This window comes from Mauremys mutica, chromosome 4 (assembly GCF_020497125.1).
Source record: "Mauremys mutica isolate MM-2020 ecotype Southern chromosome 4, ASM2049712v1, whole genome shotgun sequence".
In the NCBI taxonomy this organism is placed as follows: Eukaryota; Metazoa; Chordata; order Testudines; family Geoemydidae; genus Mauremys; species Mauremys mutica.
In genome coordinates this window covers 140,836,436-140,860,948 of record NC_059075.1, presented here as the reverse complement: position 1 = coordinate 140,860,948, position 24,513 = coordinate 140,836,436, and the positions used below count along the sequence as shown (strand labels likewise).

Sequence of the window (24,513 nt, the reverse complement as noted above, 5' to 3'; positions counted from 1 at the left end):
CAACTTTGCAAGGGTTCTCTCCTCAAGGTGTGACCAGGGCACCAATCTCCAAGTCATGGGCGCACCCCCAGGGTAAATTCAAGGAGCTCAGTCCTACAAGGAACCAAGGGGCCTTCACACCTGCTGACATCAGACATTGAGGGAGCTCAGCAATCTGCACAGTCAAGTCCGAGATGCTTCAGGAACCTGGTGGTCCCAGCAATGTACCCTCTCTTCATTACCATTAGAAGTGCCAGCGTCTTTCAGCCTGCCCACCAAACTCCTTCAAATATAAAATTCTACAAATCTGGCTTATATTTATCCCAAGTGCATTAGTAATAAGAGGTCAAGTGTTTGGGACTAACACAGCTTTACTCTACCCCATTATCCACTGCACCAGCAAGCCTGTGTCCTTCACTCACAGGGGGGTAGACTTTGCATCCACTCTGATGGAACTACTACTAAACACTATGCAAGTTCCACAGACAGACATCTCGCAGGATTAAGCCTTCTTCTTTTTAAGGAAGATTTTTCTGATGTGCATTCAGTTGTCCCTTCAAATGCCAAGAACAGAAATCCCCATACTAATGGGAAATAGAGCGCTACCATAACAGCCCCCACTTTTATTCCCCTGTGGCTAGGATCAAAGGTCTTTAACAGCCTTAATAGAAGTTGTGACCCTACATGGGCTGAAAACAGAGCTCCTTTATGGGTGCATCGTGGCACCAGTTTCCATCTCAAATCTTTAGCTCTGCTCCAGAGCTATTCAGTCTCTAACATGAATCCTAGAAAATCTCGTGGAGATGTTGCCATGGGCAGGCACACTAAGTGCAGGAATTTAACTGGAGTCTCACTTTTGTGGGTTTGTCTGAACCTGGACTTTCTATACATGGAACAGCAGAGCAGGGAGGGGTTTTTCACCTACACAAACCCTACCTCCACAACGAGGGGGACGCGCATTCCACACTCCGTTTAGCCCGTCCTCAGTTGTGCAGTGAATAGAGGCCTCACCAGTGAGTGGGTAACCACTGTCACATTTGTAAGTTACAGCTGACCCATAAAAGAAGTTTTTCATTAACGTGCGTCTTCCATTGGGGATGTCTGGAGGCGGAAGACACGGAATACCTGGAGAGACACAGGAGAGTGTATTTTAGAATCAATACTGGTAGAGAAGCAGCTCCAGTTACTTGATCTGATAAAGAAATTTAGGAGCCCTAGCTATGAAACCACTAGAATGAGCAAGGCCGACAGGTAATGCACCATGGGTAATTATACCCCATTCTCTTGAGCACTGATGGTCTGCAAACCAAAAAAGTGACTTACTAGGATAATATCTGAATGGTCTACACCTTCCTTCATATGGACTGTTTTAAGATCATCCTGTTGCATATCTATCAGGTGTTGAAAAACACATGATTTTCCTGTTGCACCATAAGGTGGTGAGCACGCCAGGGCATGTGAATGCCTTAAAGCACAGGTAATGAACTCCATCTCTGGTTTTGGATTAATATAAGTGGGTATCAGGTAAACCTGTTACGCTACTTGGAAATCCAGAAGGGCCAATAACTACCTTGGTGGGGGCATTTTATCAAGTTGAATGCCTTTGGCAGTTACTCAGTTATCAAAGAAAGACCAAATGCTGATTGCCAGGAACTTAAACACATTTCTCTCTTAGGTATAACCCCCTTTCAATATGGTCTCCTTCTTAAGATACTGGCATTGGACTCAGGAGACCTGGGTTTAATTTTTGGCTTTCTTACTGACTGACTCCCTAAACGATATATCACGTAACCACTCTGTGCCTCAAGTGAGACTTTCCAGGGCAGGGATCATAATTCTTCCATATCTGTTTATTCACATTTGTGAGATATTCAGAGGAGGGGGGGGGGCACCTAAGCACCTCAACAGACAGCTGTGACCTACTTACGCTCACAAATGGGAACTTCACCACTCCATGCAACACGCGTGCCATAAATCTCACATCGTCTGTAAGGCTGTCCAATCAACCGGTGCCTGGAGTTAGGCAGAGGGGGTTATCAGTTGTTACCTATTTCTTTGGTGTTTGAGCTTTACTGTGAAGCTCAGTTCTTCTGGGAAGCTCTTCTCCCAAGCCACAGCGGGTGGGGACCAACACCACAGACTTCTGAGTGACCATCACAGGAGAAACACTCCTTGCCAGAGCCAAACTCCCCAGCCCCTCGTAGAATTAATCTCTGGTACAGAAGCCTACGTAGGACCAATGAGCTGCTATTCTTTGAGCCAGGGGATCCAAATCTCCTTCTTGTGTCCTCAAGTCCTCCTCACCACATCAGATGGATCGTTCTGAACCACAGGCAAACTAGTAACAGCATTACAGCAGTTTCCCCTGGCACTTTCAGGCAGGTTGCCAAGAGGGGTTTTGATTTTCTCATGATGGATGAGATACATTTCTGTGGGTGTGGGCCAGGCAGACCCAGCTGGGGCCTGGATAGCTTGAGATTCCCTTTCGCCCCCACATATGACACGCTCTACAAGGACACAAGCCAGCACTACAGCTGCAGACCCTTGTTTCTCAGACCCCTGAAGCACAGTCCTAGTCGTCAAATGGAGAGGGCAAGTGACGCCCTCTTCTGCCACCGTATCCCCAGGGCTCTCACTCAGGCACCTTCCCCAGCGGGATTTCCCTTGGAGACACCTCATCAGTCTGGCAGGTGAGCAGTTAGTCAGTGAAAACCCTTCCACCCAACTCCATACAGGAAAACAGCTTTTTCCAAATATTCAGAAGAAGAACTGTTCTCCCGTCAAAGCAGGGGTAAAATCCAAGAGATTCCAAGGTTTTCCCAGGTCACTTGGATCCTACTCTCCACAGGAGACATCTGTGGTCACCCAGCACATGCAGACAGAGCATTCAGCTGGCCAAATTGTAACTAAAGTTTGTACAATAAATGGCAGAGCATGAATGAAGAAAACAGGGAGACTTATGCCAATCCATCTTTCCCTGCATATAAAAATGATATTGATTGAGCCAAGAAGATGGAGTGGTTTAGTATGGAAGAGTAAACTGCTTTCAGGAGTTGGGGGAATATGAGGATATCCATTTATGTTGCACAGCTCCATGCTAGGCACAAGTAGTCAGCTCAGGCAATCTGAAACTTACCCTTCTTCACACGTGAAGTTGACGGTTGACCCAACGAGGATATCTGTTACAATAACTCTGCCATTCTCTGGCTCTCCTGGATGACCACATGATTTCTCTGGTAGAGAAGAAAACTAGGATTAGGCTTCTCTCTTTCATGCAACAATTATCCCAGGGATCTATCCCTATTTAACACACTCCACAAAGAAGGCATTTAGAAGGTCCAGAATAGCCACAGCTAGAGAACTTGACTAGTTACTATTAACTACACCTCTACCCCGATATAACATGACCTGATACAGGGCCAGTGCAACCATTTAGGGGACCTAGGCGGTCGCCTAGGGTGCTGGGATTTGGGGGGTGCCATTTTCTTCGGCAGCAACCGCGGCGGCCGGATCTTCGGTCACCCCGGTTGCCGCCGGTATTTAGGCGGAGGGATCTGGGGCAGGGGAGCGCAGGGAGGGCCGCCTGCAGCAAGTCGGCGGGGGGGACGTGGCAAGCAGGGGAACTCCTCGCCCCAGCTCACCCCTGCCCTGCCTCCTCCCCAAGCACGCCGTGGCTGCTTCACTTCTCTCGCCTCCCAGGCTTGCGGCGCCAATCAGCTTAGGCGCCACAAGCCTGGGAGGCGGGAGAAGTGAAACAGCGACGGCTGCTCGGGGTGCTCGTGCGCAGAGCAGGGGTGAGCTGGGGCAGAGGGGGTGCCTCAGGGCAGAGAGGGGGAGCAGCCATGGGGGGAGGGCGCCTTAGGGCAGGGGCTCGGGGACGGGGGAGGTGCAAAGTGGAAGTTTTGCCTAGGGTGCAAAACAGCCTTGCACCGACCCTGACCTGATATAACACAAATTTGGATATAACACGGTAAAGCAGTGCTCCAGGGGGGTGGGGCTGGGCACTCTGGCGGATCAAAGCAAGTTCGATATAATGCAGTTTCACCTATAAAGCGGTAAGATTTTTTGGCTCCCAAGGACAGCATTATATCGAGGTAGAGGTATATTTAAGGACATGTTACATTTTGCATAGTGCCCCTAAGACCTTTATTGAACAATAGAAAAAAAACCCATGAAGATATTCACTTTTACAGAACTCAAAGGCTTCTGACCACGTTCGATTTTCAAGGCATGTAAGAGTGGATTGCATCCGCGGGTGTCTACTGTATCCAGGCCGGCAAGTATAGTTGATAGTCTTCCCAACAGGAAAGGAAGACTGATTTTTATACTCGCTCTTCAGCTCAGCAAAGCTTAACCTTGTTGGGACACCACAGCCCTCTAGGAAGAAAGGAAATACACATGAGAAAAAAGAACCATAGCTACTGTGCTGGTATGTACCACGTCAGGTGCAGGTTGATAAAACAACAGTGTTACAAAGAAACAACCGCGGATCTGCTTTACAAATATTCTTCCAGGTGTTACACTAGGTTTAAAGCTGAGGAAAGAGAACGTTCAGACGAAGGTGCTCATACAACAAAATCCATAGCTGGAGGCTGAACCTAAAAATACACACAGGGCCAAACTCAGTGCTGGCAGAATAACCTCTATTTTCTAATCAACTAAAACAACATATGCACCTGCCCTGTTTACCTTTGGTCTTAATATCCATCCTTGGGCTGCCATACTCCCAGGATGCTAAAATGTGCCAGTTTTCAGTACTACTGTCAGTGAAAGACTAAAGAATCACAATAGTTGCTTCTGGCCTTAAAGCATATGACTCTATAGGTTCAGCAATGCCCAACAGAATTAATATCCACATACAGCATCATCTATCAAAGGACCCAAGCTCTTCACAAACTTTGATACAACAGCCCATTCACTCAAGATACTTAAGTTCTCTCTTACTGTAATTTAGCAGCTGAGGCTATAGGACAAGCACACCACACCAATGGCAGATGTGGGACTATAAATAACCACTCCTCACACTGCCTCAATCATGAGCGCGGTCTTCTCATTGTATCTAGCAGTTTGTACACACCCAGAGTACCACCCTGTGAGTTTTCAGATTGTTCTGAGAAACGCATTCAGTGCCACTTCCTTCATTTACATTTTCAAATTCAATTGTCTCATAAGGATATATTTGCCTTTGTAAGAAAAGCAAGTTTCTGGGTTCACACCATTACTTAAACCACTGCAACATCTATGTGTGGACATGCCCTAAGAGTCTGCGAGGGAGTTTGTCTATAGAGTCATTTCAAATTTCATTAGTATTTCTACACTATTCCATCTTCCTGCTGACACTTTTATAAATCCTTTCAACTGTAATCTTGTCCGGCAGTGCTCAGAGAGCACTGTTCCACTGTTCCATCGGCAACAGTGAGCAAGTTCCACTGAAGTCAACTGAGCTTCTTGTGCAAGCAGATTATAGCCCTGTGTGTTTCCCTGGGGGAATCTATTCCCAGCTGTGAATTTTGTTACGTTAGAATGTTCAGACACACCAGCTTTCTCCCATTTAAAATCCTGTTGGGTGACTGACACACCTACAGCCAAAGGGAAGAAGCCAACTGAAAATCCATTCACCTTCACATAGAGGAGAAGGGTGGCTCCACGTTCCAGATGTGGTACAATAGATCGAAGCCTCTCCACGGAGTGCGTAGTCGGGTTCACAGCTGTAGTTCACGTATGTTCCACTGGGGAAAGCTGCCAATGGCTTGGCATTGTGCTTCCCATTGACAATGACCGGAGGTGGGGGACACGGCAACGCTAACGGGGGAGAGGGGAAGAAGAATATTTCAGTGAAAATCTGAATCCTGTTCAAGAGGAGCTTAAAATAGGCTGGTCTGCAGGATGGGGGAAAGCCCAGGATACATATGTTATGTCAAACCCACCATTGCACCAGTGATGCAACACATACAAAAGAGATTAAATATCAACTACCTAGATTCCCCTTCACCCACAAATTCAGATTTTCCCAATCTGCTACTTTTCTGTTCCTACAAATCTCCCTTGACTCCCATAAGAATCCAAAATAGAATTTGTTGAGAGAGGGATGAGTTTTGTTGATTTGTGTTTCCATTCACACCTTTAGGATGCTCAGTGAGACAGACTATTGCCAGATCTCTGTCTGTCAGGAGGGCAGGGCATCAACTATCACAGTAACAAGCACAATCAAGAGATAAGGGGGTAGGTGGATATTTGTATTTTCCCCATTCACAGCTGAAAAGTGACCCCAGGATTCAAAGGAAGTTTATTTTTTAGCCTCCAGGCACAACCCTACCAGATGTTGATCATCTCAGTTACCCTGCAGGCAACCTTGATTCACACTTACCCTGTATGCAGGCTGGAACAGGAGGATCCCAGGTTCCGTCATCTCGGCACTGAATATGACGGCTGCCATTCAGGGTGTAGCCAGGATCACATTCAAACCTAACCGTGTCCCTGGGTCTATAGACAGGTCCATGTCCAGCTACTTTTCTTCCATTCTGGATTTCTGGGGTGATGCAGAGAACCTCTGAATTTGAAAAGGTGCAGATGGTGTCAGTTTGGCCGGCAAGCAGTGCTGACCAGTGTATCTTTGGTACCTGTGCTCTGAACCGGCTCCCTACCAGTTTCTGGGGAGAGTTTATGGTGTTGCTTTTAACGTCTCAAGTGCAAACAGTATATTGCTTAAAACCACATCCCCCAGGTTCTGTATTGCTCCTCTTGTGGTGAACAAAGGCCCCACATGGATCCCTCTCAGTGACAGAGAGCAGGGCTGGTGGGAGAGCTCCTTGTGAGGGGCCTCACTTTGGAGTCTACTCCTTGCACTTGTTCTAAAACAGTACAGGCCTGTTGGCCTTTGGGGGACCCAATGCAAATCTTTTCTGTTGACTGAGCGTGCAGCAAGGGTAGGGATTGGGGGCAGAGGTTTGTGTGTCTGTCTGTGTGTGTGAGGGGAGCATGGATATTAGTTTCCAGTTTTTGTGATTCATGTCAAGTGTGCTTAGGGTTTCAGACAGATGCTTTTTTCCCCAATATTTCCCTAATGGATGTATATCTGTGCATGTGCGCACAGGAGTGCAGAGTGTGCATAGAGTGCCTTTATTTTCAAAAGCATTTTTTTCACCATTTGTCTAAATGGAGCTTAAATTCTCTGCTATTAATTCTGTTGCGCTGGTGAGCTTGTCTTTCGTGTTAAATCCTCTGGTAGGAGCTTCTTCCTCTTAGTTCTAGGTAACAGAACATAAACGCACCTTCACATTGAGGGGGGAGAGAGCTCCACGTTGCGGATGCCGTACAATAAATAGATGCCTGCCCAGTAAGGGAGTAGCCGGGCTCACAGCTGTAATTTACAGACGTTCCAGTGGTGAACACTGCCGAGGCCTGGATGCTGGTCTTCCCGTTGGCGATGGCTGGAGGAGAGGGACACTGCAGCACTGCAGGGAGGAAAGAGAATCTTAATTGAACCAGAGCTCATGCTGGCTAATCTATACAAGGGAAAAGACCCTCATGTGCATATTGAACCATGCCCAACACAAGAGCAGTGAGGCTAACGCACACCTGGGGTAAAGTGACCTACCTCAATTCCTTCCACCTCATTCACAGCCCCCAAATACCTGTAAAGCATGATGACACCATCATGCTTCTTGACACCCACAGACATGTTCCCAGCCATCTCAGTAAGGCTTCAAGGGCTATTTCCACTGTATATTTTGTGTTTACTTTGGCAACGCTGCCACTTTGGGACCATTCATTAGTTGGATGGTTGTTTAGGTGGGGCCTTCTCTAAGTTCCGTTAATTTGGGAGGGGGGTTAAATGGGCAAACCTGGCCAGGACTCAGTTCTTCAGGGATCTTTTTCGAGAGTGGAAAAGCCCAGAAACTATGGAGAGGAGCATGGGAAACACTGGGATAGCTACACAGATATTTACATTTTCTTTTTCAGATCTCAAACTAATCCTAAAATCCTTTTGGCCTCCATGCTCAGCCCTCTCAGATCTTGCTCATCACAATGGGATCAAAGATAACCCACCATCAAAGCCTTAGTCACACTTACTTCTTTCACAGACAGGGACAGGAGGATCCCATCTACCATCATCTTGACACCGAGTCTCAGGGCTGCCACTCAAGGTGAAACCAGGGTCACATTCGAACACAACGAGGTCTCTGGGTCTGTAGGCAGGCTGTACCCCATTTGTTCTGCCATTCTCCACTTCTGGGCTTATGCATGTCACTGAAAGGGAAAGCATAACAAACCCTTTAGACTCTAATGCACGTGTGGGATGGAATGGGCAGTTTACCTACTGAGCCATTTCCTTTGACAAGCTTTTACTTCAATTTCATAAGTATTTCTACACTCTGATGTCCTCTTGTCACCTGTGTCAGTTCTTTCAGCATGAACCATACACCACTGGTACAAGAGGATGCAATTCCACTGAAGTTAAAGAAGCTTCTTGCCAGCAGTGACTTTGGCCAGTGTCTCTCACTGGAAGTTTAATCCCCAGATGCGGAATTTTCTGAATTCGTGGCTTACATCAAAGTTCTTGTGGTCTCAATTTAAATCCTTTTGCATGTCTGACGCACTGAGCGAGGCAAAGGGAAGCCGCAAACAGAACCGAAACGCACCTTCACATTGAGGGAGGGGGCAGTTCTAAGCTCCAGATGCTGTACAGTCAAGTGGTGCCTCCCCAAGAAGGGAGTAGTCAGGATCACAATGATCATTTACAGACACTTATCACCCATAAAAACAAACAAACAGGCTCCTTTAAGCATATCAGGTTCGACAACCAAAAATCACTGGACAATTTAGGCTCACTATTTAGTGTGTTACATTGCAAGAGCTAATGGCCTATTGCTTTTCTGAATCTTTTACTCATTTGTAACAATCTGATCCCACCGCATTATAGAAATAATCTTGACTGCAAGACCAGGGTCGGGGGAAAAACAAAAGTTAATTCACGATCATTCAGTATTTAGGAACTAGAGGGTCGTGTTCCACATCCAAAGGAAGAGTGAAAAGCATGTGTAGTCACTGGAAGGACTGCTCAAAATTGATAGAAATTTCAAGTTAGTTGTGAAATTCAGCTGCAGAAGCAGAAGTACCTGCAAAAGCTGCGGTGGACCAAGAAGTTATTGAAAATCATCTTTTAAATCACTTCCAGTTCCCATTTCAAGATGGGAAAGACATGAGGATCCTCAGCAGAGGAAGATAAAAGTGCCCTGCTTTCACCTTTAAGTTACAGAAATTCCCCTCAGCAGACCCACAGCCCTTGAGAACTTGGGTCACTTCTCGCAGCTAGTGCAGTCTGAGGAATTATCACCCAGAAAGGCATTGTGGGAAAGGACAAGGATTGCAGCAAACAGAAGGGACAAAGTGACAAAGAGTCTTGTGGCACCTTATAGACTAACAGACGTATCGGAGCTAAAACTTTCATGGGTGAAGACCCACTTCGTCAGATGCATGTGAGAAGGGACAACATTACTCACCTGGCATCCCCACTGCTCTCAGAGCCCTGCCAGCACTGCCTCCAATCCGGTTCATTTCTTATCCTCTAGGTCTGTTCCTAACAAATGGGACCATCCACCTCTCCCCTCAAATCAGACTGTAAAGTCTCTTGATTTGAGGTAAGTGTCAGGCAGGACAGAACCAGACTGGGTTAGCGTTGGAGATGCTCACAGATCTGACAGAAGGGAAACCTATTTCTAGATACGAAGAAATCAGAGTTTTGACACTTGCCTAGCTCACAGACGGGCAAAGGTGGATCCCACGTGTCATCAGTTTGGCACTGACTCAGACTGTGACCCTTCATAGTGTAGCCGGGATTGCACTCAAAGGTAACACTGTCTTTATATGAATAGACATTTCTGTCACCAGATACTCTTCTTCCATTCCGGATCTGCGGGGCTGGGCATCTAACCTCTGAAAAAGAAACGCTTTAGCTGAAACAGGGCCAGAGAGGAAGAAAAAAATCTCTCCACCCTACTCAGCTCTCAAGCCATGTTTAGACTTTACCCTGTAACGTGCTGCACTAGCCTATATTATCCCTAATGGAAAATCCAGTAAGCTATGTGTCTAGCTATGCCCACAGCACCAGACCACTGCGATGTCAGAAATAAGTTAACCCTTGCTGTAGGAATGGGTCAGTGGTGTGAGGGGACTGCACAGAGAGTGGATTCTTTGGCCCAATTGCTGCAGTTCTTCCAAACCACCCACACACCACAAATCACCACGCACAAAATAGCCTCTCCTCACAGCACACACCACTCCCTCGGAATAACTGCCCACACAACACAACCTGCACAGATTAACACAAAATATCCCAGTGCCATACATGGTCACCCACGTCATTGGATTAGGGTTTCTCAGAGCCATCTGCTTGGGGTGCAGAGCAGCTAGGAGAGCGGCCTGGGCATGCAATCTAGAAACTCACACCCACCACCTCCCTGACTGACATTCCCCAGTGTCACCCTTTGCCGCTAGGGTGAAAGATGTTTAACAGCATTCCTATACAGCTGTGAGCCTAGCTGCTCTGCTAACAGAGCTGCTCTACGGGTGCATCCAAAGGTACCAGTTTCCACCTCAAATCTTCAGCCCTGCTCTGGAACTATTCACTCTCTGTCTAACATGAATCATGGAAATCTTGTGGAGATGTTGCCATGGTCAGGCACACTAAGACCTGGTCTACACTTGGAGGGGTATCGATCTAAGATACGCAACACTGCGGGGAGTATCGATCTAAGATACGTGAATAGCGTAGCTGAAGTCGAAGTATCTTAGATCGATTTACCTCGGGTCCTCACGGCATGGGATCGACGTCCGCAGCTCCCCTATCGACTCTGCTACCGCCGCTCGCTCCAGTGGAGTTCCGGAGTCGACGGGGAGCGCGTTCGGGATCGCTATATCACGTCTAGATGAGATGCGATATATCGATCCCCGAGAAATCGATCGCTACCCGCCGCCGATAGGGCGGGTAGTCTGGACGTACCCTAAGTGCAGGGATTTAACTGGAGTCTCACATTTGTCTGACACTGGACTTTCTCTACGTAAAAGAGCAGAGCTGGGAGGGCTGCACTCATTCAAAACCCACCTCCACACCGAGGGGGACGCGCACTCCACTCTCCGTTTAGCCCGTCCTTGGTTGTACAGTGAATAGTGGCCTCTCCAGTGAGCGGGTAACTACTTTCACATTTGTAGGTTACAACTGACCCATAAGAGAAGCCATCCATTATCACCCCAGTGTGCCTTCCATTGGGGATGTCAGGAGGCGGAAGACACGGAATACCTGGAGAGACACAAGATATTTAGAATCAATATTGGAAGGGAAGCAGCTCCAGTTACTTGATCTGCTAAAGAAAACTAGGTGTGCTAGCTATGAAACCACAAGAATGATTTAGCCCAACAGGAGATGGCCCAGGGATGTCTGAGTTGATTGGGCACTGAAGTTACATAACTCACCAAACTGACTTACTAAGACACAGGCTAATTGTCCAGACACATGCATTGATCATCAGAGCTTTAGGCACATGGGACCCCACTAACGAGAGAGTGCAGAATCGGTCAATACTACGCTCAGCTGATGCGGCAACGCATGGTCAGTCAAGGGACCTCTACATAGAACATGTCACTGGACATTGGCAATAGCAGGAGGGATGAGCTGGAGTGCCGATGAGAAGCAGAGTCAGGAAAGTAACTGAAATACTTTCCTCATGCATTATTTTCTAAATGGACAACCAACCTATTTCTCAATTACTGAGGGACAATCTCCACTCATTGATATATTTTGCTTTCCACAACCAAATCTCTGTGAAACTTTCATGAGTGATGTATCCGAGTATTCGGATTTGAATATCTAAACTCTATTGTTAAATCAATTCACCTAAATCATGTATCATATGACTTCTAAAAACTAACTTTATATTTGTGGATAATCTAAGCACTATACCCAGATGTACAGACACTCTTTTCCCAGCCTATGTATTATATAATTTTTTTAACATTAGCTTTAATAACATTTTAATATCTTACTGATGAGTAGACTGGTTTTCAGATTCATGGTTGATTAACAACAGAAGCTATTCACAGAAGTAAGGGAACTTATCTCACTACTGTTCTCTACCTGTAGTTTGAGACTGCCCTTTCATGGGCTACTTTCACTTCTCTGTCCCAGCAAATGACAACCTTTGTTTCTCAGAGACATTTGCTAGTACAGTGGTTCTCAACCAGGGGTACATGTACTCCTTGGGGTACGCAGTGGTTTTCCTGGGGTAAATAAAGATAAAGATAGTGGATTTCAAGAAGGCAGACTGTAGCAAACTCAGGGAGTTGGTAGGTAAGATCCCAGGGGAAGCAAGTCTAAGGGAAAAACAACTGAAGACAGTTGGCAGTTTTTCAAAGAGACATTATTAAGGACACAAGAGCAAACTAGCCCAATGCATAGGAAAGATAGGAAGTATGGCAAGAGACCACCCTGGCTTACCCAGGAGATCTTCAATGATCTAGAAATCAAAAAAGAGTCCTACAAAAAGTGGAAAGTAGGTCAAATTACAAGGGATGAATATAAACAAATAACACAAGTATGTAGGGACAAAATTAGTAAGGCCAAGGCACAAAATGAGATCAAAGTAGCTAGAGATGTAAAGGGTAACAAGAAAACATTCTATGAATACATTAGCAGGAAGAGGAAGACCAAGGACAGGATAGGATTGTTACTCAATGAAGGGGGAAAAACAATAACAGAAAATGTGGAAATGGCAGAGGTGCTTAATGACTTCTTTGTTTCTCTTTTCACCACGAAGGTTGGTGGCGATTGAACGTCTAACATTGTGAATACCAGTGAAAATGAGGTAGGATCAGAAGAGGCTAAAATAGGGAAAGAAGAAGTTAAAAACTACTTAGACAAATTAGATGTCTTCAAGTCACCAGGGCCTGATAAAATGCATCCTAGAATTCTCAAGGAGCTGACTGAGGAGATATCTGAGCCACTAGCGATTATCTTTGAAAAGTCATGGAAGATGGGAGAGATTCCAGAAGACTGGAAAGGGGCAAATACAGTGCCTATCTATAAAAAAGGGAAATAAGGACAACCCAGGGAATTACAGACCAGTCATCTTAACTTTCTGTACTTGGAAAGATAATGGAGCAAATAATTAAGCAATCAATTTGCAAACATCTAGAAGATAATAAGGTGATAGGTAACAACCAGCATGGATTTGTCAAGAACAAATCATGTCAGGCCAACCTGATAGCTTTCTTTGACAGGGTAACAAGCCTCATGGATGGGGTGGAAGCGGTAGACGTGGTAAATCTTGACTTTAAGTAAAGCTTTTGACACTCTCTCACATGACCTTCTCATAAAGAAACTAGGGAAATGCAACCTTTATGGAGCTACCATAAGGTGGGTGCAAAAGTGGTTGGAAAACTGTTCCCAGAGAGTAGTTGTCAGTGGTTCACAGACATGCTAGAAGGACATAACGAGTAGGGTCCTTCTGGGATCAGTCCTGGGTCCGGTTCTGTTCAATATCTTCATCAATGATTTAGATAATGGCATAGAGAGTACACTTATAACGGTTGCGCACGATACCAAGCTGGGAGGGGTTGGAAGTGCTTTGGAGGATAGGATTGAAATTCAAAATGATCTGGACAAACTGTAGAAATGGCCTGAAGTAAATAGGATGAAATTCAATAAGGACAAATGCAAAGTACTCCACTTAGGGAGGAACAATCAGTTGCACACATACAAAATAAGCAATGACTGCCTAGGAAGGAGTACTGTGGAAAGGGATCTGGGGGTTATAGTGGACCACAAGCTAAATATGAGTCAAGAGGGTAACGCTGTTGCAAAAAAAAAGCAAACATCATTCTGGGATGTATTAGCAGGAGTGTTGTAAGCAAGACACGAGAAGTAATTCTTCCACCGTACTCCGTTCTGATTAGGTATCAACTCGAGTATTGTGTCCAGTTCTGTGCACCACATTTCAGGAAAGAGGTGGACAAACTGGAGAGAGTCCACAGAAGAGCAACAAAAATGATTAAAGATCCAGAAAACATGACCTATGAGGGAAGATTGAAAAAACTGGGTGTGTTTAGTCTAGAAAAGAGAAGACTGAGAGAGGACATGATAACAGTTTTCAAGTAGGTAAAAGTTTGTTACAAGGAGGAGGGAGAAAAATTGTTCTTCTTAACCTCTGAGGATAGGACAAGAAGCAATGGGCTTAAATTGCAGTGAAGGAGGTTTAGGTTGGACATTAGGTAAAACTTCCTATCAGGGTGGATAAGCACTGAAATAAATTGCCTACGGAGCTTATGGAATCTCTGTCATTGGGGATTTTTTAAAAGCAGGTTACATAAACACCTGTCAGGAATGGTCTAGATAATACTTAGTCCTGCCATGAGTGCACGGGACTGGACTAGATGAACTCTCAAGGTCCCGTCCAGTCCTACAATTCTATGATAAATCAACTCATCTAGATATTTGCCTAGTTTTACAACAAGCTACATAAAAAGCACTAGCAAAGTCAGTACAAATGAAAAATGCATACAGTGACTTGTTTATGCTGCTTTATATACTATACACTGAAACATTAGTACAATCATTATATTCCAATTGATTTATTTTATAATTATATGTGGTAAAAATTAGAAAGTAAGCAATTTTTCAGTAGTAGTGTGCTATTAATTTTTATGGTTCATTTTGTAAGCAAGGAGATTTGAAGTGAGGTGTAATTTAGGGGTACACAAGACAAATCAGACTGCTGAAAGGGGTACAGTAGTCTGGAAAGTTTGAAAGCCACTGGCCTAGTATACAGGAAGTGTGGCATCTCCACGCTTTCAGGAGGAGTTTTATATAACACTCTATTGAGGAAGGGACTTCACTGTGTACTGTTTTAAAATCAAGGTGTTCCATCCCAATCAAGCATGGAAAAACACACTATTTTCCTGCTGCACAATAAACTGGTGTCCACACTACTAGGGCACATGCATGCCTTGAAGTGCAGGTAATGAGCTTCTTGTCTAATTTTGGATTAATACAAATCCCTATCGGGCACACCTGTTACTTTATTTAAAAATGCAGAATGGCCAATAACCATCCTGGAAGCAAATATCATTGGGGTAGTCATGTTAGTCTGGATCTGTAAAAAGCAACAAAGAGTCCTGTGGCACCTTATAGACTAATACATGTATTGGAGCACAAGCTTTCGTGAGCGAATACCCACTTCATCAGACACATGAACATTGGTAGAACATTGCTGCCATACTAAGCTCAGTACCTATTTCATTTACTCAGTTGTCAAAGCAAGACTAAGTTCTTATGAAACAAGAAACATCTTCCAGGGATAAAAACCCTTTCACACACACCTATCAACCCAAGATGCTCTTGTAGTTAAGGTACTTGGGACCTGGAGATCTGGATTAAAATTTTGGCTCTGTTACTGACCAACTTCCTATATCACCAGAGGTACATCACTTAATTTCTGTTTCTCAGTTCTCCCTTGCGAAAGTGGGGATCATAAAGCTTCCCTACCCATTTATTAACATTTAAGAGGAAAGCAGATAAGAGACACAAGTGCTCACGTAAGTACCTGGACAGATATTTGTTATTTACTTACGTTCACAAATGGGAACTTCACCACTCCATGCAACACGCATGCCATAAATCTCACATCGTCTGTAAGGCTTTCCAATCAACCGGTGCCTGGAGTTAGGCAGAAGGGGTTATCAGTTGTTACCTAGTCCTTTGCTGTAGGAGTTCTCCTGTGAAGCTCAGTTATTTGGGAAGTTCTTCTCCCGAGCAACAGCAGATGGGGACCAACACCACCAACTACTGAGTGATGATCATAGGAGAAAAGGCTCCTTGCCAACTCAGAACTCCCTAGCCCCCTGTAGAATTAAACCATGGAACAGAATCCTATGTAGACCCAATGAGCTGGCCTTCCTTGAGCCAGGGGAATCAAATGTCCTTCCTGTGCCCTCAAGTCCTCCTCACCACATCAGCAGGGACATTCCCTGCCATGGAATCACAAACCACAGGCAAACTAGTAACATCTGCACGTTGGGGCAGGCTGCATGGGGGTTATTATTATGCCTGCTCCATTTTGGTTTTATAATTTTCGCGTTAGAGTGGATAGGTTTTTGTGAGCCAGGCAGATTCAGCTGGGGTCTGGCTAGCTTGAGATAATCAATCATGCCAGTCGTAACCCATCCAGGTGCTATAAGCCACTGTATTATGCAGGTCCATATGCACAGATATTGCTGAATAAAACAATGCAGAACTGGGTCTAGAGTTCAGCACCAGCAGCTGCTATGGCCGTTTTCTGTGACATGGGACTTTATGCGAAAAGAGATTCTTCCTTTTTCAATACAGACGTGACACTCCCTACAAATGTTCCAACCAGTCCTGCAGACCTCTGCTTTTCAGGCCGCTGAAGCACAATCTCAATCTTTCAAAGGAGGGGGCAGGCAACAGCCCTTCTGCCACCATATCCCCAAAGCTGTAACTCAGACGGCTCTCCGAGCTGGGTTTGTCCTTGGAGATAGATGGGAAGTTAGCCATGGAGCCCCTGCTCTGCATGGCCCCGAGGAAAGGCAGCCATTTCAAATGATTCAGAAGAACTATTCCCATGTCAAAATAGGGGTAAAATCCAAGAAAGATTCCAGGGTTTGCCCTGGTCACTTGGATCCTACTCTCCACAGGAGACATCTGTGCTCAGCCAGCACCTGCAGGCAGAGCATTCTGCTGGCCAAATTGCAACTAAAGTTTGGTACAATAAATGGCAGAGCATGAATGAGGAAAAGAGGGAGACTTACACCAATCCATCTTTCCATGCATAAAAAAATGATATTGACTGAGCCAAGAAGATGGAGTGCAGGTTTAGTATGAAAAAATAAACTGTTTTCAGGAGTTGGGGGAATAAGAGGATAACCATTTCTGTTCCACAGCTGCAAGCTAAGCACAAGTAGCCAGCTCAGGCAGTCTGAAACTTACCCTTCTTCACATGTGAAGGTGACGGTTGACCCAAATTGGATATCTGTTATAATAACTCTGCCATTCTCCGGCTCTCCTGGATGACCACACGATTTCTCTGGTAGAGAACAAAGCTAGGATTAGGCTTCTCTCTTTCAATGCAACAATTATCCCCAGAACAATCCATATTTAATGCACCCCACAAAGATGGCATTTAGAAAGGCCCGGAATAGGCACAGCTAGAGAGCTTTACTAGTCACTATTAACTATTTAAGGACGTTACATTTTGCAGCGTGGACACAACCTAGTGCCTCTAAGACCTTTATTGAGCAATAGAAACAAAACCCATAAAGATATTCACTTTTACAGAACTCAAAGGCTTCTGACCACGTTCGATTTTCAAGGCATGTAAGAGTGGATTGCATCCGCGGGTGTCTACTGTATCCAGGGCGGCAAGTATAGTTGATAGTCTTCCCAACAGGAAAGGAAGACTGATTTTTATACTCGCTCTTCAGCTCAGCAAAGCTTAACCTTGTTGGGACACCACAGCCCTCTAGGAAGAAAGGAAATACACATGAGAAAAAAGAACCATAGCTACTGTGCTGGTATGTACCACGTCAGGTGCAGGTTGATAAAACAACAGTGTTACAAAGAAACAACCGCGGATCTGCTTTACAAATATTCTTCCAGGTGTTACACTAGGTTTAAAGCTGAGGGAAAGAGAACGTTCAGACGAAGGTGCTCATACAACAAAATCCATAGCTGGAGGCTGAACCTAAAAATACACACAGGGCCAAACTCAGTGCTGGCAGAATAACCTCTATTTTCCAATCAACTAAAACAACATATGCACCTGCCCTATTTACCTTTGGTCTTAATATCCATCCTTGGGCTGCCATACTTACAGGATGCTAAAATGGGCCAGTTTACAGTAGTAAGGTCAGGAAAAGACTAAAGAATCACAATAGTTGCTTCTGGCTTTAAAGCATATGACTCTATAGGTTCAGCAATGCCCAACAGAATTAATATCCACAAACAGCATCATCTATCAAAGGACCCAAGCCCTTCACAAACTTTGATACAACAGCCCATTGACCCAAGATACTTAAGTTCTCTCTTACTGTAATTTAGCAGCTGAGGCTATAGGACGAGCACACCACACCAATGGCAGACGTGGGAATATAAATAACCACTCCTCACACTGCCTCAATCATGAGCGCGGTCTTCTCATTGTATCTAGCAGTTTGTACACACCCAGAGTACCACCCTGTGAGTTTTCAGATTGTTCTGAGAAACGCATTCAGTGCCACTTCCTTCATTTACATTTTCAAATTCAATTGTCTCATAAGGATATATTTGCCTTTGTAAGAAAAGCAAGTTTCTGGGTTCACACCATTACTTAAACCACTGCAACATCTATGTGTGGACATGCCCTAAGAGTCTGCGAGGGAGTTTGTCTATAGAGTCATTTCAAATTTCATTAGTATTTCTACACTATTCCATCTTCCTGCTGACACTTTTATAAATCCTTTCAACTGTAATCTTGTCCGGCAGTGCTCAGAGAGCACTGTTCCACTGTTCCATCGGCAACAGTGAGCAAGTTCCACTGAAGTCAACTGAGCTTCTTGTGCAAGCAGATTATAGCCCTGTGTGTCTCCCTGGGGGAATCTATTCCCAGCTGTGAATTTTGTTACGTTAGAATGTTCAGACACACCAGCTTTCTCCCATTTAAAATCCTGTTGGGTGACTGACACACCTACAGCCAAAGGGAAGAAGCCAACTGAAAATCCATTCACCTTCACATAGAGGAGAAGGGTGGCTCCACGTTCCAGATGTGGTACAATAGATCGAAGCCTCTCCACGGAGTGCGTAGTCGGGTTCACAGCTGTAGTTCACGTATGTTCCACTGGGGAAAGCTGTCAATGGCTTGGCATTGTGCTTCCCATTCACAATGATTGGAGGTGGGGGACACGGCAACGCTAACGGGGGAGAGAGGAAGAAGAATATTTCAGTGAAAATCTGAATCCTGTTCAAGAGGAGCTTAAAATAGGCTGGTCTGCAGGATGGGGGAAAGCCCAGGATACATGTGTTATGTCAAACCCTCCATTGCACCAGTGATGCAACACATACAAAAGAGATTAAATATCAACTACCTAGATTCCCCTTCACCCACAAATTCAGATTTTCCCAATCTGCTACTTTTCTGTTCCTACAAATCTCCCTTGACTCCCTTAAGAATCCAAAATAGAATTTGTTGAGAGAGGGATGAGTTTTGTTGATTTGTGTTTCCATTCACACCTTTAGGATGCTCAGTGAGACAGACTATTGCCAGATCTCTGTCTGTCAGGAGGGCAGGGCATCAACTATCACAGTAACAAGCACAATCAAGAGATAAGGGGGTAGGTGGATATTTGTATTTTCCCCATTCACAGCTGAAAAGTGACCCCAGGATTCAAAGGAAGTTTATTTTTTAGCCTCCAGGCACAACCCTACCAGATGTTGATCATCTCAGTTACCCTGCAGGCAACCTTGATTCACACTTACCCTGTATGCAGGCTGGAACAGGAGGATCCCAGGTTCCGTCATCTCGGCACTGAATATGACGGCTGCCATTCAGGGTGTAGCCAGGATCACATTCAAACCTAACCGTGTCCCTGGGTCTATAGACAGGTCCATGTCCAGCTACTTTTCTTCCATTCTGGATTTCTGGGGTGATGCAGAGAACCTCTGAATTTGAAAAGGTGCAGATGGTGTCAGTTTGGCCGGCAAGCAGTGCTGACCAGTGTATCTTTGGTACCTGTGCTCTGAACCGGCTCCCTACCAGTTTCTGGGGAGAGTTGATGGTGTTGCTTTTAACGTCTCAAGTGCAAACAGTATATTGCTTAAAACCACATCCCCCAGGTTCTGTATTGCTCCTCTTGTGGTGAACAAAGGCCCCACATGGATCCCTCTCAGTGACAGAGAGCAGGGCTGGTGGGAGAGCTCCTTGTGAGGGGCCTCACTTTGGAGTCTACTCCTTGCACTTGTTCTAAAACAGTACAGGCCTGTTGGCCTTTGGGGGACCCAATGCAAATCTTTTCTGTTGACTGAGCGTGCAGCACGGGTAGGGATTGGGGGCAGAGGTTTGTGTGTCTGTCTGTGTGTGTGAGGGGAGCATGGATATTAGTTTCCAGTTTTTGTGATTCATGTCAAGTGTGCTTAGGGTTTCAGACAGATGCTTTTTTCCCCAATATTTCCCTAATGGATGTATATCTGTGCATGTGCGCACAGGAGTGCAGAGTGTGCATACAGTGCCTTTATTTTCAAAAGCATTTTTTTCACCATTTGTCTAAATGGAGCTTAAATTCTCTGCTATTAATTCTGTTGCGCTGGTGAGCTTGTCTTTCGTGTTAAATCCTCTGGTAGGAGCTTCTTCCTCTTAGTTCTAGGTAACAGAACATAAACGCACCTTCACATTGAGGGGGGAGAGAGCTCCACGTTGCGGATGCCGTACAATAAATAGATGCCTGCCCAGTAAGGGAGTAGCCGGGCTCACAGCTGTAATTTACAGACGTTCCAGTGGTGAACACTGCCGAGGCCTGGATGCTGGTCTTCCCGTTGGCGATGGCTGGAGGAGAGGGACACTGCAGCACTGCAGGGAGGAAAGAGAATCTTAATTGAACCAGAGCTCATGCTGGCTAATCTATACAAGGGAAAAGACCCTCATGTGCATATTGAACCATGCCCAACACAAGAGCAGTGAGGCTAACGCACACCTGGGGTAAAGTGACCTACCTCAATTCCTTCCACCTCATTCACAGCCCCCAAATACCTGTAAAGCATGATGACACCATCATGCTTCTTGACACCCACAGACATGTTCCCAGCCATCTTAGTAAGGCTTCAAGGGCTATTTCCACTGTATATTTTGTGTTTACTTTGGCAACGCTGCCACTTTGGGACCATTCATTAGTTGGATGGTTGTTTAGGTGGGGCCTTCTCTAAGTTCCGTTAATTTGGGAGGGGGGTTAAATGGGCAAACCTGGCCAGGACTCAGTTCTTCAGGGATCTTTTTCGAGAGTGGAAAAGCCCAGAAACTATGGAGAGGAGCATGGGAAACACTGGGATAGCTACACAGATATTTACATTTTCTTTTTCAGATCTCAAACTAATCCTAAAATCCTTTTGGCCTCCATGCTCAGCCCTCTCAGATCTTGCTCATCACAATGGGATCAAAGATAACCCACCATCAAAGCCTTAGTCACACTTACTTCTTTCACAGACAGGGACAGGAGGATCCCATCTACCATCATCTTGACACCGAGTCTCAGGGCTGCCACTCAAGGTGAAACCAGGGTCACATTCGAACACAACGAGGTCTCTGGGTCTGTAGGCAGGCTGTACCCCATTTGTTCTGCCATTCTCCACTTCTGGGCTTATGCATGTCACTGAAAGGGAAAGCATAACAAACCCTTTAGACTCTAACGCACGTGTGGGATGGAATGGGCAGTTTACCTACTGAGCCATTTCCTTTGACAAGCTTTTACTTCAATTTCATAAGTATTTCTACACTCTGATGTCCTCTTGTCACCTGTGTCAGTTCTTTCAGCATGAACCATACACCACTGGTACAAGAGGATGCAATTCCACTGAAGTTAAAGAAGCTTATTGCCAGCAGTGACTTTGGCCAGTGTCTCTCACTGGAAGTTTAATCCCCAGATGGTGAATTTGCTGAATTGGTGGCTTACATCAAAGTTCTTGTGGTCTCAATTTAAATCCTTTTGCATGTCTGACGCACCGAGCGAGGCAAAGGGAAGCCGCAAACAGAACCGAAACGCACCTTCACATTGAGGGAGGGGGCAGTTCCAAGCTCCAGATGCTGTACAGTCAAGTGGTGCCTCCCCAAGAAGGGAGTAGTCAGGATCACAATGATCATTTACAGACACTTGCCACCCATAAAAAAACCCAAACAGGCTCCTTTAAGCATATCAAGTTCGACAACCAAAAATCACTGGACAATTTAGGCTCGCTATTTAGTGTGTTACATTGCAAGAGCTAATGGCCTATTGCTTTTCTGAATCTTTTACTCATTTGTAACAATCTCATCCCACCGCGTTATAGAAATAAGCCTGACTGCAAGACCAGGGTCAGGGGGAAAAACAAAAGTTAATTCACGATCATTCAGTATTCAGGAACTAGAGGGTCAAAGGAAGAGTGAAAAGCGTGTGTAGTCACTGGAAGGACTGCTCAAAATTGATAGAAATTTCAAGTTAGTTGTGAAATTCAGCTGCAGAAGCAGAAGAACCTGCAAAAGCTGTGGTGGACCAAGAAGTTATTGAAAATCATCTTGTAAATCACTTCCAGTTCCCATTTCTAGATGGGACAGACATGAGGATCCTGAGCAGAGGAAGATAAAAGTGCTCTGCTTTCACCTTTAAGTTACAGAAATTCCCCTCAGCAGACCCACAGCCCTTGAGAACTTGGGTCACTTCTCGCAGCTAGTGCAGTCTGAGGAATTATCACCCAGAAAGGCATTGTGGGAAAGGACAAGGATTGCAGCAAACAGAAGGGACAAAGTGACAAAGAGTCTTGTGGCACCTTATAGACTAACAGACGTATCGGAGGTAAAACTTTCGTGGGTGAAGACCCACTTCGTCAGATGCATGTGAGAAGGGACAACATTACTCACCTGGCATCCCCACTGCTCTCAGAGCCCTGCCAGCACTGCCTCCAATCCGGTTCATTTCTTATCCTCTAGGTCTGTTCCTAACAAATGGGACCATCCACCTCTCCCCTCAAATCAGACTGTAAAGTCTCTTGATTTGAGGTAAGTGTCAGGCAGGACAGATCCAGACTGGGTTAGCGCTGGAGGTGCTCACAGATCAGACAGAAAGGAAACCTGTTTCTAGATACATAATACAAACAAATCAGAGTTTTGACACTTGCCTAGCTCACAGACGGGCAAAGGTGGATCCCACGTGTCATCAGTTTGGCACTGACTCAGACTGTGACCCTTCATAGTGTAGCCGGGATCACACTCAAAGGTAACACTGTCTCTATACGAATAGACATTTCTGTCACCAGATACTCTTCTTCCATTCCGGATCTGCGGGGCTGGGCATCTAACCTCTGAAAAAGAAACACTTTAGCTGAAACAGGGCCAGAGAGGAAGAAAAAAATCTCTCCACCCTACTCAGCTTTCAAGCCATGTTTAGACTTTACCCTGTAACTTGCTGCACTAGCCTATATTATCACTAATGGAAAATACAGTAAGCTATGTGTCTAGCTATGCCCACAGCGCCAGACCACTGCGATGTCAGAAATAAGTTAACCCTTGCTGTAGGAATGGGTCAGTGGTGTGAGGGGACTGCACAGAGATGGATTCTTTGGCCCAATTGCTGCAGTTCTTCCAAACCACCCACATACCACCACAATCACCACACACACAAAATAGCCTCTCCTCACAGCACACACCACTCCCTCGGAATAACTGCCCACACAACACAACCTGCACAGATTAACACAAATATCCCAGTGCCATACATGGTCGCCCACGTCATTGGATTAGGGTTTCTTAGACCCATCTGTTTGGGGTGCAGAGCAGCTAGGAGAGCGGCCTGGGCATGCAATCTAGAAACTTACACCTACCACCTCCCTGACTGACATTCCCCAGTGTCACCCTTTGCCGCTAGGGTTAACAGCATTCCTATACAGCTGTGAGCCTAGCTGCTCTGCTAACAGAGCTGCTCTACGGGTGCAACCAAAGGTACCAGTTTCCACCTCAGATCTTCAGCCCTGCTCTGGAACTATTCACTCTCTGTCTAACATGAATCATGGAAATCTTGTGGAGATGTTGCCATGGTCAGGCACACTAAGACCTGGTCTACACTTGGAGGGGTATCGATCTAAGATACGCAACACTGGGGGGAGTATCGATCTAAGATACGTGAGTAGCGTAGCTGAAGCAGAAGTATCTTAGATCGATTTACCTTGGGTCCTCACGGCATGGGATCGACGTCCGCAGCTCCCCTATCGACTCTGCTACCGCCGCTCGCTCCAGTGGAGTTCCGGAGTCGACGGGGAGCGCGTTCGGGATCGCTATATCACGTCTAGATGAGATGCGATATATCGATCCCCGAGAAATCGATCGCTACCCGCCGCCGATAGGGCGGGTAGTCTGGACGTACCCTAAGTGCAGGGATTTAACTGGAGTCTCACATTTGTCTGACCCTGGACTTTCTCTACGTAAAAGAGCAGAGCTGGGAGGGCTGCACTCATTCAAAACCCACCTCCACACCGAGGGGGACGCGCACTCCACTCTCCGTTTAGCCCGTCCTTGGTTGTACAGTGAATAGTGGCCTCTCCAGTGAGTGGGTAACTACTTTCACATTTGTAGGTTACAACTGACCCATAAGAGAAGCCATCCATTATCACCCCAGTGTGCCTTCCATTGGGGATGTCAGGAGGCGGAAGACACGGAATACCTGGAGAGACACAAGATATTTACAATCAATATTGGAAGGGAAGCAGCTCCAGTTACTTGATCTGCTAAAGAAAACTAGGTGTGCTAGCTATGA

General features: G+C 45.6%; 1 protein-coding gene across 1 annotated transcript in view; it reads right to left on the bottom strand.

Annotated features, from left to right (window-relative positions):
* Positions 1-24,289, bottom strand: part of CR1 (complement C3b/C4b receptor 1 (Knops blood group)) — a 70,716-nt gene extending 46,427 nt beyond the window's left edge. Inside the window, exons 1-19 of the mRNA XM_045014444.1 lie at positions 24,226-24,289; positions 22,883-23,065; positions 21,208-21,384; positions 20,406-20,588; positions 19,502-19,684; positions 18,754-18,936; positions 17,319-17,510; positions 16,979-17,075; positions 15,603-15,688; positions 11,084-11,278; positions 9,733-9,915; positions 8,053-8,229; positions 7,251-7,433; positions 6,347-6,529; positions 5,599-5,781; positions 4,165-4,356; positions 3,116-3,212; positions 1,907-1,992; positions 916-1,104 (exon numbers count right to left, since the gene is read on the bottom strand). Coding sequence (XP_044870379.1) covers positions 916-1,104; positions 1,907-1,992; positions 3,116-3,212; positions 4,165-4,356; positions 5,599-5,781; positions 6,347-6,529; positions 7,251-7,433; positions 8,053-8,229; positions 9,733-9,915; positions 11,084-11,278; positions 15,603-15,688; positions 16,979-17,075; positions 17,319-17,510; positions 18,754-18,936; positions 19,502-19,684; positions 20,406-20,588; positions 21,208-21,384; positions 22,883-22,955 — 2,842 coding nt within the window. The 5' untranslated portion in view covers positions 22,956-23,065; positions 24,226-24,289. The remainder of the gene's footprint in view (positions 1-915; positions 1,105-1,906; positions 1,993-3,115; positions 3,213-4,164; positions 4,357-5,598; positions 5,782-6,346; positions 6,530-7,250; positions 7,434-8,052; positions 8,230-9,732; positions 9,916-11,083; positions 11,279-15,602; positions 15,689-16,978; positions 17,076-17,318; positions 17,511-18,753; positions 18,937-19,501; positions 19,685-20,405; positions 20,589-21,207; positions 21,385-22,882; positions 23,066-24,225) is intronic.
* Positions 24,290-24,513: the final 224 nt, after the last annotated feature.